This window comes from Strongylocentrotus purpuratus, unplaced genomic scaffold (assembly GCF_000002235.5).
Source record: "Strongylocentrotus purpuratus isolate Spur 01 unplaced genomic scaffold, Spur_5.0 spur5_scaffold_5, whole genome shotgun sequence".
NCBI lineage: Eukaryota > Metazoa > Echinodermata > Echinoidea > Camarodonta > Strongylocentrotidae > Strongylocentrotus > Strongylocentrotus purpuratus.
In genome coordinates this window covers 5304873-5319956 of record NW_022145611.1, presented here as the reverse complement: position 1 = coordinate 5319956, position 15084 = coordinate 5304873, and the positions used below count along the sequence as shown (strand labels likewise).

The 15084-nt window shown below is 38.3% G+C and overlaps 1 protein-coding gene across 2 annotated transcripts in view; it reads left to right on the top strand.

Moving 5' to 3' along the window:
* Positions 1 to 854: 854 nt before the first annotated feature.
* The window catches only part of LOC585176 (centrosomal protein of 128 kDa), a 31827-nt gene continuing 17597 nt past the window's right edge, over positions 855 to 15084 (top strand). The window contains exons 1-11 of one of the 2 annotated variants that reach the window (XM_030999090.1): positions 855 to 984; positions 3478 to 3639; positions 4690 to 4776; positions 5078 to 5221; positions 6079 to 6126; positions 6996 to 7163; positions 7951 to 8076; positions 8990 to 9142; positions 9877 to 10018; positions 11854 to 12011; positions 13031 to 13296. In XM_030999090.1, the coding sequence (XP_030854950.1) occupies positions 3490 to 3639; positions 4690 to 4776; positions 5078 to 5221; positions 6079 to 6126; positions 6996 to 7163; positions 7951 to 8076; positions 8990 to 9142; positions 9877 to 10018; positions 11854 to 12011; positions 13031 to 13296 (1442 nt within the window). In that variant the 5' untranslated portion in view covers positions 855 to 984; positions 3478 to 3489. Of the gene's footprint in view, positions 985 to 3474; positions 3640 to 4689; positions 4777 to 5077; positions 5222 to 6078; positions 6127 to 6995; positions 7164 to 7950; positions 8077 to 8989; positions 9143 to 9876; positions 10019 to 11853; positions 12012 to 13030; positions 13297 to 15084 lie in introns of both variants that reach the window. The other variant, XM_030999089.1, reaches the window with a different exon arrangement.

Sequence of the window (15084 nt, the reverse complement as noted above, 5' to 3'; positions counted from 1 at the left end):
TTATAAAGATTTACAGTAATTTATCTTTTTGATGACCACCTATTGATCTCCATGCATATATATTTCATCCAGACGATGACAATAATCAAAATCATTCGAGATTGATTTATGTAGGACAGCCAGACGAGACCAGCTTATTGTTATTAGTAATCAAAACACGCGCAATGTATATTCAGCGGAGAAAATTCATAGAGGCGCATTTTATGATTGTGAGTGTATAATCTGAATCTATCAATTTCGCATTCCTGAGCAATGCATATTTATCATATTGGAGGGGCACAGCAAACGAACGTGCTGATCAATGTATTACTGATATAATTATGAAGTCTGTCGAAAGATGTTTAAATGAATTGATATGCTAAATATTGTAGGAAGGTCTAACACCTCTCGTAAACATGTTGTATGATTGCCTTTCCCTCTTCCTTTCTATTTTTCTCTCACCTCCACCCCCTTTCTGTCTGTCTGTCTATCGTCTCTCTCTCTCTCTCTCTCTCTCTCTCTCTCTCTCTCTCTCTCTCTCTCTCTCTCTCTCTCCATCTCCATCTCTCTATCCTTTTTGTCTGATTTCTCTTTTTTTTCTTTCAGCCATTCCATCTGGAGGCGACGTACCCCTGTAGCTAGCCCGCTGATTGCAAGCTTGATATGAATGACGGGACAATTGAATACGAAAAATGAGGCTTCAAATATCAAAGACATCGAGAAAGCAATAAAGTTAAATCCGAATCAGCATCCGTTATTTTTTTCGGTCGAGTAGTCTTGCTCATCGTCAAAGAAAAGCCGCGGCGAGCTTAGTCAAAGACTATAGCCGGGCTAGGCCATGTGCACGAACCAATCACAGGCGAGCTTTCAGAATTAATCTGCCAAGGAAGTGAAAGCGGCCAATTTAACGTAAATTTTGTACGTCCTGATAATCATGAAGAGTATTCCTTTCCAGGCTGTTAATGGTCTGTAGTCTACAGGTAATCATAGATATCTCCGAGAAAGGTAAGAAAAATCAGTTATTGAGAGATAGTAAAATGATATCAGTGTTAAAATGAGGTACAAAGGAGCAGCTGGTAGCTCGTCGACGAAGCAGAAATAACAACACTGCCCCATCTATTCATTATTTTGCGTGTAATTTAGAAGTGGAGCGTATGCCCAGACGTCTTTGTCACGGTTGTTGTGTGTCTGAACAGGCCAGGTACAGGTTGTGTGTCCGGATAGTTGATTTAAAACAGCATTTAGAAGCAGTTTATGAGCGATAGTTCATAAATTTTATAAGAATTGCATTGGACAATATAATAAAGCCTTAACTGAAGGGACAAATAGATTTTTAGACTAGGGTAGAGTGCCCAGTATTCGGTCACTTAAGGGGAAATCACTCAAAATATTTTGAATTTTTACCTCTTTTGTTTGGCAATCTATCCATCAAAAGAAAAGAAATTTATTCCTCTAACAGGATTTTATAGTCACTTAAAATATAAAATAATGATAAGCAAAATACTTCCGAAAGAAGACGGAGCATTTTTCTGCCCAGAATTCGGTCGCGCCGATTAGAATTCGGTCACGCAATTTGTGCGTGGTATCTCCGTTGCAAAGGAGCGTAGCGTATTTGCGCACTATTTTCACACAATTGCGCGATAAAGCACTGAATGTCAATGCGTTGACCGAATACTGGCCGAGCGATACCGCATGGCAAGGGTATCGTATAAATACCTCTTGCACATCGGCAAGTGCATCATTTGCAAATTCGCTGCGATGGAGCGAACACGGAAGTGATTCTCTTCACACACATACTAAATTCATTGTGACAGCACACGTAGTTGTTTCGCAATAGACTTCTACATATGGCTATGCATGTTAGCGCATGTGCTAAGAGAACGCGGAAGTGCGGAAAGTTGTGCGACACTGACCAATTTCGAGCTAAGTTGGAGATCTTTCCAGGGCCCTGAATCTGATTTAATTTTGAGAGTTAAGAAAAATTGTTCAGCTGCCTGATTTGTGCAAGTTTCGTGGTTCATAAATTATTTTTTTAATTGTTACAGCTGTTGAAACGGCTGTCTGACCGAATACTGGGAATTGACCGAATACTGGGCGCGCTACCCTAGTGCAATTTGATGAATATTTGTCATTATCTGTTGAGAATTAGACAGGTCCGAGGGAATGGGCATGTCAGTGCCGGGACAAAGTCCAAAATGACATTTAAATTCCATCCAAAATATGAACAAAGTACAGTCGCTCATCAGCGGCTAGTCTTGAATCGGTCGCACACTCTTACATGTACACGGTATTTTTAATTCGTTATTGTGAGACAGTTTATACCAACCATAACAATTTTTTTCTCAGACTTCAACCTCTATTTCTTGTCAGGAAATTCATCTCCATTGACTGCAAAATCATGTTGAATAAATTCACTGAAATTAAGCCCCAACCTGCTCCGCGGCCCAGTGAGACATAATACTACACAATACAACACTAACATGTTCAACTTAAAATAATCAAACAGAATCAGGAATAACGAAAAATTAACTGGTATATCTTTGACAAAACGATGATTAATTTAAAGGCACACTGCCATACTTGTAGCTACTTGCTCCCTCTATATAGAAAACTTCCCTAATCGGTGCCTGTTGGTCCCCCATGATCCTCTTTTTCTTATGTTAAATGAGAGCTGAGTTAATGAGATAGCCACCTGTCACAGTGACCTCGATGGCTCTCTGTGTGGTCTAATCCCTTCTGGCCCAGTAGTGGTCACGATCTTTAAAGTCTGCACGCAGCAGTTGTACATGTAAACAAGTAACAGCAGTGTATATAAATTGTCTAGCTAACAGCTGATCGCACATGAAACATTCATGCATGAAAAAACCAGCACCAGAAACCGGAAACAGTAGGATATTGTCATGCATGCCAGGATCGAGAAATCTTCCATAATCTTCGGGCTAGTGAACCACAATTAGGGGGCTATTTTGCAAACTAGCCCAAGATATATCTGGAAGATTTCCTGAGCAAATAGCCCGCTATTTCTCAATCCACCTAATTTCCCGGATCAGAAATAGCAGGCTATTTTGGACAACTCGAGCTGATGAAGACAGGCCTATCCAGAAATCTTCCAGAGCTTTTGGGCTAGTGACAGACCGCAAATAGCAGGCTATTTTCCAAACTAGCCCAAGATATCTTGGGAAGATTCCCCGAGCAAATAGCAGGCTATTTTGTGATCAGGAATTCCCCGGATCAGAAATAGCAGGCTATTTGGCCGACTCAAGCTGATGGAGACAGGCCTACAGTGACAATTATATTTTGTTGCATTTCAAAAATGCTATGTAGACTCTGTAATGTATTGTACTGAATAATAATATTCTATGGTAGTTCAAACGTAGCACAACAAGGCTTGTACTCTTTTTTGTAAATTATATTTACTAGGAAAATAAGATTATGATAGTAACTTGTACTTGTTTCCTTGCTTACTAAGTGCTTTGTTGTGCTTTACTATTAAAGCAGAGAATATCAAGAATGTCGACAGAAAGTGATGGCTATGGCGCTTCAGATACAGGCAGTGCAATCAGTGCAAGGCGCTATCCACTGCCCAGAAGAGGACGCTCTAGACCTTCATCTAATTCTGATGTTGCCGGGAGAGTGGATACTTTGGCCTCCTCTCTAAGGGTAAGCTAGGCCTTCTTCTTTTTTTTGCCGAAAATCTTGTCATGATTTCCACCAAGACCTTGCATATAATATGCTTTATTATGAAGCAATAGTAAGATAAAGGACTTTTAGTATACTTCACAACGTGTTCACTTTTATGATATTAAATAAATTTACCCTGTGAAGAGGTCACTATGAATCATCTTTAAAAATGTTGTCTTGATAATCATACAGATGGACTCATTTGTTATTTTCTTATTTTAAAGTACATGTATATGTAGATTTGCAATGTTAGATAAAGATTTTGTTAATGTATTTAGAATGATCATATATCAAGTAAAATTTGTGTTGACGATTTAAGTAGGATTTTGTCAACTTCCTGGATAAATATAATTCAAATGGCTTTCTGTTATTGTATTGATTAAAAACAGCAACAGCAATGTGACTCCACCTACCCCAAACCAAAACTTAACTGATGGGATGTTCTTGAATCTTGATCATTTTTTGTTTTTGGGTGTTGATAGATTGAGGTTTGATTTTACTTGACTCCTAAGAAAGCAAGTATACTTGTGGATCTATGCAACCACAGGGACCTTATCCAAGGGACTTGGTAATAGATGATTAATCGATCGATTTGAATTTATTCCATTTCATATCAAATGTTTGTACAATAAAGAACATAGTTGACAAAGTACTGGTAAGTTTAAAATTATGAAATGAAACAGGAACCTTCTGGAAAGCATACTATACTAGCTTGTTTTATTGTAGGTTCCCCAATTAATGCCTTTCCAACTGGTACTTGTGCATCAACTTAGTTTCAAAACCAGGTCCTCCCAGTTGAGAAACCACTGCTCTACCACTGAGCCATCATGCTTATGTTTGTTTCTTTCAAATTCTTTTTTCTTTCCATTTATTTTAACACCATACTTTTTTTTCTGTAACCCCGTCTTGATAACTTATACTTGACAATGCAGAGAGAAAGTTTACTAATTATTGCAGAAACATGTTTACAATACCCAATGAAATGTTATAATTATTCAATTTCATTTTCTGTGATTCATCCTTTTACAGGACACCAACAGAAACTTACAAGAAGTTGGTGAGCTGTTAGGAACATACAGAAGTGCCAGCACCAAACAGACTAATGCAATTGACAGGGTATGTACACCCTTTATTTGATCCTGCCATATGCAATTATTAAAGTTAATTAACAGTCTGACTATGATTGGACTATGAAAGAAATTGCAATAGGACTTGATATGATGATGAGAAATGTGTGTATATTTTTTTTTATTGAGGTTCAGAGTGATTGTATGAGTAATAAAACTACAATTAAAAAGTATCAAAGTGTTCCTTTTAAAGAAAAGTCCTAATCTGACCTATCTCTAAAGATACTACCATTATATGTTTTTACTTGTTTTGATTTGTCAATTCTTTCTTTTTCTTGTTAAATATCTAGTTGCGGTCCAACCTAAATCAACAAGATTCTCAACTGAGTAGGGATCGCTCTGACAGATTCTCAAGACATGAGTCTGACACAATGTCAGCGAGTGAATTAAGATCGGACTCAAGGCATAGAAGATCAGCTTCAGCATCGCATGCGGTAAGTAGGATATAGAGAGAGAAAGAGAGTGAACTAATTAGAGCAATAGACAGAATGAGATACAGTGATTGAATGTGAGAGAGAGAGATAGATACGGAAAACAAGAGTGAGAGAGGGGGTATGATAGAGAATAAAAAAGTTAGAGATAGAGGAAATGAAGTAGAAAAATTGAGATGGAGAGAGAGAGAATTGGACAAAAATTAATAATCCTAATATATACAATTATAAAGCACAGCTACTATACATATATACTCTATTGTGCTCCGTACAAGGTATCATATCATTACCACGGTTATACAGTTGCAACTGAGCTATTATGTTAGGAATGATAAAGAAATAGAGAGGGAGAGAGAGAGGGAAAGGGAAAGGGATGAAGAAGGTACAAGTCACATTTTGCAGAGTGAAATTTAGGTACTGCATAACTATGGTAACTTTGATATTTGAATACATATTATAGCTGTTTTGTTCAGATTTGTTTATTGATGTCTGGGTATTGCACAACATCTTTTGGTGACAAATATCATGAATTTCTTCAATAATGTGCCAAGCACTCTACCTATCCATGTATTTTACCTATAACCAGATCGCAACCAAACCCTATTACACCCTAACCCTTTTTTGCTGCCATGACAGCAAATGTCAGAATACCTAGCTTGAATATTTAAGAATAAATCTGTACTGCACTTTAGGATTACTTTATGTAAATTAATCTCTAATATTGGTACACTCATTATAACTTCTTATTTTATTTTATCAAATGCCTTTTTTTTTTTAATTCTCATATTATGTGTGATATCCAGCTTCTTAACATTTGTAGCATTATTGATTGATGATTACGGTATACTATTTTGTCACAGAGGAGGACAACAAGGCCTTCTGTAAGATTCAGTCAAAATGCTGATGAGGTAAGACACTTGATTATTAAAATTTAATTGACTAATTATAAGTTAGCATCATACATAGTTCAAATATTTGTGTTTTTGAAAGTGCATTAAAAGTGTTGTGTTCAATAAAATAAACAGAGCTTGATAAAGACATTCTTTTTTTGTTCATTCCCCATATCCAAAGGTCATTGAATTTAGTACATGTATTTGGTATGAATGTGAAAATATTAATTTGATGTTTCGAACGACTTGAGTACTGCAAATGATTTGAAATGACTGCCATAAGATTCACTCTACCCTTCATTGAAGTGAGTCACCAAAAAGAAAATTGGAAAAAAAACTTGGTATAAAGTCATTATATAAACTAGTTACTATACTAAACATCACTTTATGAAAAACAAAACATGGGTAGAAATTTTTATAATGATAGCTGCATAGCTTTAGCTGTTCTGCCATGAGTAGGTGCGACAGCATTTAAGGAAGTTCTTCCTAATTAATACCTATTTACCTCTCCTGGGTGGAGAATGGTAAATGTAGATTAATGTCTTGACAAAGGATATAAGTGATATAACAAGGACCTTGTACCTTGTGATCCACAGTCCAATGGCTTATCTAAGAGACCACAAAGCCTGAGCACTAATGTCCTTTGGCAAGACATTTATCTACATTTGCCACACTCAACCCTGGTGATGTAAATGGATACCTGGCAGGAATTAATTCCTTGAAATGCTAGAGCGCCGTAATTGCAGCCGTGCTAAAGCCAGGGTATTAATCTCCCTCTGCACCTCAGAATAGTTTACTACATCGATGGTGCATAATAAATGCTGTAGTATTATTGTTATTCAATATAACAAGTTGTATTGAACGAACTTTAACCCTTACGCTCTCAGGTTCATGTGATCCATCAGGATGTTCGTGATTTGGGCCGGGATCAGGCCAGACTAGCAGAAGAGCTCAGTCAAGAAAGGAATCGTCGTAGCCAGGTCGAGTCTGAAAATAAGAAGATTCTTCTAGACCTTTCAGACTCTGTGAAGCGGTCACAGTGGCAAGAAAGCAAGGTATAATAATAATAATAATATTCAGCTTTTATATAGCGCTTAATACATCTCGGGCATCTCTAAGCTCTTTACAGATATACCCGGTCACACTGTGTGCACAATCTCCACTTCCTGGGGAGCATTTCAGCCAAGCGTTACTTGATGCTCAAAAACTGTTTGACCGGGTACCCATTTTAACACCTGGGTGGAGAGTAGCAGGTGTAGGTTAATATCTTGCCAAAAGATATTAGGGCTGTGTCAGGATTCAAACCCTTGACCTTTGCATCTCCAGTCAAGCGTATATTCTTTAATTTTATTTATTGTTTACACTGCTAGATTTAAAGATTGCTTATGATGTGATATTAAAAAAAATATTTATCTAATAAGTTTGGGGTTAGCTTAACCCTCATGATAGGATTAGGGTTAGGGGTACGTGTGTGGTGTAAGATACTCTACAGTTTCATATTTTAGCTCACCCGAGCCAAGAGTTCTGCTGACCTCTCGTTAATGAGATGTTTTTTTTAATGTATGCACATGAAGACAAAATTGCACATGTTGTTATGATTCAGACATTTTTGTAGATTGGTATGGCCTGGAAATAATATATACAGTAGTCTTTGGTTAGAGTATAGTACTGGGTGTTTAGAAAATTGTAAACGTTTTGATTATGATGGCATGAAAATGAAGATGATGGTGAGTTTTTGAAGCAATGTGAAAATTTGTTACCGAAAAAAAATAACGGATGATGTGAAAGTTGTAAATGTTGATTTAGTAGAGATTTTTTTCTTCTCTCTTTTATCTTTTGCAGCCATCAGAGAGGGTTGAGAAACGTCTGAAAGATTTACAGGAAGAGCTGCGGTTGCAACGAGAGTCAGTTTCTAGGAAATTCAAAGGCACTGATGACAGGGATTCCATCAAAACAGAGATAAGAGAGGTATAGCAATCAACCCTGGGCCCATCTTACAAAGAGTTATGATTGATCCAAATCATTCGTAAGTCTTTCAATTAATCGCAAGTTTGCAATCTCCTATCTCTTATGTACATAGTTGCGATTGATACTCTTTGTACGACAGGGCCCAGGATTTGACTTGAGAGAACAGAGGCATCTTGCCCAAGAAAGTCTGATTAAATCAGCTGAGAATTAAGAGTAATGAAGCAATGAAATGCTGTTAAAAAATCAAATGTAACCAAATAACATTTTTAAAACACTTGAGTGACAGGGAGGAGAGAAAGAGAGAGAGAAAGTGTTCAAAGTGCAGTTGTCCTGATTTTGTTGGACTGTTGAATGAAAACCACAAGGGGACTGTTGGCTGAGATCAAGACAGATCAGATGAGTGAGAGAGAGACAGAGAAGATGGAGTAACAGGTAATGGGAGAAAGGGGAAAGAGAAATAAGGGTGAGAGATGTAAAGCAAGGGAAAGTGGGGGGGGGGCACTATGTTGCATTTTGGAGGTGGTCAACTGATATATATGGAACATGCTCTGGTGAGTGAAGGAGAAGGGAGTAAGATGTACTAAAAGAGGAGAAAGAGTAAGGAATAAGAAAGTTGTCAAGAGTGACAAGAGTAACAAGAGAACAAGAAGGGGAGAGTATGCTGGAAGGGGGGGGGGGGATGGGCTATTTTTTGCTTGGCTCCCTTTTTTCTCCCCCTTCCCTATATGCCATTGAGGGTTTGGAATTTGCATATTGTTTGTAATTGACGGCTGAGAGGTGAGAGGGATATAGGAGAGAGAGAGAGTGAGAGAGAGAGGGGAGAGGAGATGACAGGGAGAGAGAGGTGAGAGGGATATTAACCTTTACAGATGGTCAATGTCTCCATGTCCTATTCTTTCTATAACCATCGTAGACTCTGCTGAACGTTAGCCGGGAGGAAGATCGCGAGTTGAGATCAAGGCTGATCCAGATGGAAGCTGAGAAGCAGAAGATGGCTTCGGAGCTGGAGAGTACCAGGAGAAAACTGGACCAATCTCACGGAAGTTCATCCGTTCTCCAGCAACATGTGAGTTCTTTTAAAAGGCTTGTTCAGATATGATGTTGTAAACCGCCACTTTTTCTATGTGTAAATAAATGACAACTGTGCCCAGCAAAGTCATGAGTGTATCTCCTGACTCTGTGTTATATACAATGCGTCCCAGAAAAAACGTAACCGAGAATTATCAATGTTTTATCATAACTTAATCAGGATTACAATCGATAAATGATACATATTTGTAAAGATTCCTCTTTCATTTGATGCAACTCATGTGATGCATATTTCACGCGTGAGTGATTAAAACGAAATGGAAGAAAGGGTACCAAAAAGTCATTTGGCAAATGGTATCTGAATTTCAAAGAGAAATTCACATTTTCAGAAAGTTAGTTTTCTGCCCTTTCATAGGACACCTCAATCAGGAAAAATGAGCCACGAATAATAAAGTTCTGTTTGTTTAAAGTAATGCTTCCATTTCCATAATTTGATTAAACAAATCCTTTCCACTGGCTGTCTGCCCTAACAACAAAGAAGACAAAAAACTTCATGCATGGCTGATCGTCAACGAAACAGAGTTTGTTGTTTGTTGCTACGGCAGGCAGCCAGGGAAAACAAATTTGTTTCATAAAATTATGAAAATGTAAGCATGCAACTCCCATTGCAAATAAGATGCGATTAATGGCAAGTTTTTATCAGACGGGGCCCAGGTATAACCAAGTCCACCTGTGATTGAATGCAAGCCCATCTTTTTTACTCTCCCATAGATGGAATCGCTTAGGAAGGACCTTGCTCGCTCAGATGAAGATAGACACAATCTCAAGAGCCAGATGACGCAGATGAAGGACTCTTTCCATGAAGATGACTTTCCTGTCTTGAGGAGAGAGAGGCAACATAGGAATCGTGAAGGTAACGAGAGGGTTTAGTGGTTGTAGCATTGTTTTGAAATAAAGTAAAATAAAATGAAAATATAATGAAATGTACAGGAAAGTTTGGAGAACCCTCAAACACAACAAATGTAGAAAACAGGGCCTCGTGGAAGACCACCGAATAGGTGATATTTGCCACCCTGTTGAATTTTTATGCCTCCGTTACGAAGTAGCCGGAGGCATTATGTTTTCGGGTTGTCCGTCCGTACGTACGTACGTCCCGTTCTCGTGATCGCGTTATCTGAAGAACCGATTAATGGATTCCTGCCAAACTTTGGTCATGTATGTATCTTGCAGAGCTGATGAACTGATTAGATTTTGGTGTCACAAGGTCAAAGGTCACAGGGCTCATTATGTATGCAAAAACAGCTTGTGATCGCGTTATCTGAAGAACCGATTGATGGATTCCTGCCAAACTTTGGTCATGTATGTATCTTGCAGAGCCAATGAACTGATTAGATTTTGGGGTTACGAGGTCAAAGGTCACAGGTCACAGGGCTCATAATGTATGCAAAAACAGTTTGTGATCGCGTTATCTCAAGAACCGATTGATGGATTCCTGCCAAACTTAGGTCATGTATGTTACTTGCAGAGCCGATGCACTGATAAGATTTTGGGGTCACGAGGTCAAAGGTCACAGCGCACATTATGTATGCAAAAATAGCTTGTGATCGTATTATCATTAGAACAGATTGATGGATTCCTGCCAAACTTACATGTAGGTCATGTATGTTACTTGCAGAGCCAATGAACTGAGTAGATTCTTGGTTCATAAGATCAAAGGTCATGGGCTCATTATTTATGCAAAAATAGCTTGTGAATGCATTCTCATTAGAACTGACAGATGGATTACTATTTAACTCAGGACATCTTGCAGAACCAATGAACTGAGTAGATTTTAGGGTCATGAGGTCAAAGATGAGGTCAAAGGGTCTTATATGTATATGAGAAATTGCTTGTAATCCCGATATTCTGAGAACCTGTTAATGGATTACAATTGAACTTGAATTTGAAAAATTTCTTCCGTTTCAGTTTGTAAAATTGCTCTATGACGGAGGCATCATTTTCGACTGCGCGCAGTCAAATTCCATCTAGTTTTTTTTTAAATAAATAAATGAATAAAATGAGAGAGAGAAATATTTTTCCTGTTGCTGGCCATATCTCATCAGAGGATTCACCTTTAGAATATTTAGTTCTGAAAAAGTATTTTATATTTGTTTGTCTTCTAAGTACTCCCTTGTATTAACACAAAGTACAAACATTCTTCTCTTCTTATAAAATTTAGGTTAATAGGAGGAGAGAGAGAGAGAAAGTGTCCTTTATTATCACCTTTATTTTTGTCTAGTCTTTGCAGTCTTCTAAAACTGGCCGAGATAGAAAGTTGCAGAGATACAAATTAATTTGTTTATTCGTAGCAACCAAAGGGATGGATTGATATAATACATACATTTTCAACATTATTATTAATATTATTCAATTGAGTATAATAAAAATTGGTAAAATTATGAATATAGATACATGTAGATCATTAATACAAGGAACATTACAAATCATTTGGGTATATCATACACCCAAAATGGAGACTGAAAGAGGAAGAAAAAGAGGAAGGTAAACATGCACACAGACTGCAAGAGAAAGAGAGGGAGAGAGAGAGAAACACACAGACTGAAAGAGGGAGAGAGAGAAACACACAGACTGAAAGAGGGAGAGAGAGAAACACACAGACTGAAAGAGGGAGGCAGGCACGCACAGACTGAACGAGAGAGAGTAAGCCATATTTATCTTTTTCTCTCCCTTCATTGTACAAATCTACAGATGCAGATGGTGCGAGAGAAAACGTTGGGTTGGAGAGGGAGATTCACAGCTTGAGAGCCCAGCTGAGCCAGGCCAGTAGTCTCAGGGAGTATGATGAACAGAGGAAAGAACTGGAGAGAAGCAGAAGACAAAAGGAGCAGCTGTCTGAACATATCGATGTAAGTACCCATCCCAAATCACATGCTTTCTTGACTTGAATTGAATTGAATTGGTTTGGTTTATTGCAAAAACACATCAAACAAGCACCTCGCAGGCTGAAAATGCTCAATTTACAAACAAATCTAAAATATAGAGAGATATAAACATATACAAAATTAAATACATTTTGTACAGTAAGTCAACTTTTGCAGAAATGATTTAGCATTGGTAAAATGAAATCGACATTGCAAAACAAAGTTATGAGTTTAATGTAGTAATACACTTGTATGTTGAAAGACCAAGACAGTGAAAAGGAGAGAATGGAGAAGAAAAAAATAGAAGTTGTTTGAGCGAAAGAGTTCAGACAGTACTTACCTTACTTACTACAAAAACATATGAAAATAGCTATGCTATATTAAACTATGCTATCTTGAAATTTATATAAATCATCATAAGAAATTAAAGTTGCATGGAATAGGCGCTTTCTATTGGTGCTAAAGTAGATGTCTCTCTTAATGTATGCCCACACAATGAGATCTGTGTAGAAGTAAATTCCCACCTTATCATGGTAGATGAACTGTAAGTAGTTCATGGCATGATTGCAGGCCCCTCAAGGAGAGCAGTTATGGTGAGGCTATCGTGGGTAAATCAGATCATAGCAATTAGTTTTATTTCATAATAATAATAGCTCACATTAATAATGCGCCTAAACCTTTGTTTCTAGGTGCAGTCCATATTATTACCCTGGTTATCGGATTCAGGCTAACCCGCACACAATGTAAACACATTCTCCACTCCCTGGGGAGCATTCCGGCCAGTCGCCATTTTACAAGCGACACTTGCTCATCCAACCACATTAACTTTCGTATCCTACCAGGTACCCATTTAATACCTGGGTGGAGAGTGGCAAATGTAGATTGACGTCTTACCAAAGGACTTTAGTGCCGCGGCGGGACTCGAACACCGTACCTTGCGATCTGCAGTCTGGTGACTTATCCAGTAGACCACAACACCTCTCTATTTATTTTGATGCTTTCAGACTCTCAACAAAGAACTTGACGGTAAGGACAGGAGCCAGGGCAAGCTGCTAGCCCAGCTGAAGGATGCTACAGACAGTCTAGCGGAGAGTGAGCACCAACGTCAGCAAGCCCTGGACCAGCTCCAGGACCTAGAAGAGAGGCATGGACGGAAGACTAATGAGAGCGAGGCTAGCATCAGGAGGGCCAGGGAGAGTGAGAGACTACTCGCAGAGAACCAAGGGAAGACGGAAGAGAGGCAGAGAAAACTACTTGACATGGTGAAACAGTAAGTCAGGGTTGAGTGTTAGGATGAAGGAAGAGAGAAAGGAAGAAGTCTGGAAGGAGGGGAAAAGAAGAAGGAAGAGAATAGGAGTAGAAGATAGATTGAGGGACTTTTTCCCAGAGCACCAAAGAAAGACTGAAGAGAGATTGATAAAAACAGCTTAATATGGTGATACCATGAGTAAAATTTTAGAGTAAGGTTGACGGAAGAGAGAATGAAAGAAAGAGACAAAATGAGGGATAGGAAGAGTGAAGGGGAGGAGAGAAAGAGAGAGAGTAGATAATGAGAGGCAACTCAGAGAACCAAGGAAAGACTAAAGAGAGAGAGAGTAGTCTAGAGTAGACTAGTTGACATAGTGATACAATAAGTAAAAGTTTAGAGTAAGGATGAAAAAAGAGAGAAAGAAAGAAAGAGACAGAATGAGGGAGAGGAAAAGCGGAGGGGAGGAGAGAAAGAGAGAGAGAGAGAGAGAGAGAGAATGAGAGGCAGCTCAAAGAACCAAGGAAAGACTAAAGAGAGAGAGAGTAGTCTAGAGTAGACTAGTTGACATAGTGATACAATAAGTAAAAGTTTAGAGTAAGGATGAAAAAAGAGAGAAAGAAAGAAAGAGACAGAATGAGGGAGAGGAAAAGCGGAGGGGAGGAGAGAAAGAGAGAGAGAGAGAGAATGAGAGGCAGCTCAGAGAACAAGAAAGTCTAAAGAGAGACAGAGAGAACTACGGTAGTTGACATTGTGATACAGTATGTAAATGTTTAATGTAAGAGTGAACGAAGAGAGAAAGGAGAAAGAGAGTAGGAGTAGAAGATAGATTGAGGGACTTTTTCTCAGAGCACCAAAGAAAGACTGAAGAGAGATAGAGAAAACAGCTTGACATGGTGATGCAATGAGTCAAAGTTTAAAGTAAGGTTGAAGGAAGAGAGAAAGAAAGAGACAGAGTTAGGGAGAGGGAAAGTGAAGGGGAGGAGAGAAAGAGAGAATGAGAGGCAACTCAGAGAACCAAGGAAAGACAGAAGAGAGGCAGAAAAAACTATTTGACATGGTGAAACAGTAAGTCATGGTTTAGTGTTAGGATGAAGGAAGAAGTCCGGAAGCAGGGAAAAAAGAAGGAGGAAGAGAATAAGAGAAGAAGATAAATTTGTCCAGAGCACCAAAGAAAGACTGAAGAGAGATGGAAAATTACTTGATATGGTGATACAATAAGTAAAAGTATAGAGTAAGGTTGAAGGAAGAGAGAAAGAAATAAAGAGGCAGAATGAGGGAGAGGAAAAGCAAAGGGGAGGAGAGAAAGAGAGGCAACTTAGAGAACCAAGGAAAGCCTAAAGAGAGAGAGAGAGAGAGAGAGAAAACTAGTTGACATGGTGATACAGTATGTAAATGTTTAATGTAAGGATGAAAGAAGAGAGAAAGAAGAAAAAATGGGAGAATAAAAGAGAGGGGAGGAGAGAAATAACAGAGTGATAGACTTTTCACAGAAGAACCAAAGAAAGACTAAAGAAAGGCAGAGAAAACTTCTCAACATACTGAAACAGTAAGTAAATGTACAGAGAAACTTAGACAAGGGAGTATAGGGAAAAGAATTAGGATGAAAGAAGAGAGCATTAAAGGAAGAAAGAATGAGAACAAAAATTGTTTTTAAATAGAATGAATATGAAAGATAGAAATAATGAAGAACAAATGTGAAAAGGAGGGAGGTAGATGGGGAACGGAAAGAAAGAGAGGGCAAGAGGCTGCTTACTGAGAATCAGGAAAAAATTAAAATGTTATCATTTTGGACTATGCATTACCGGTACT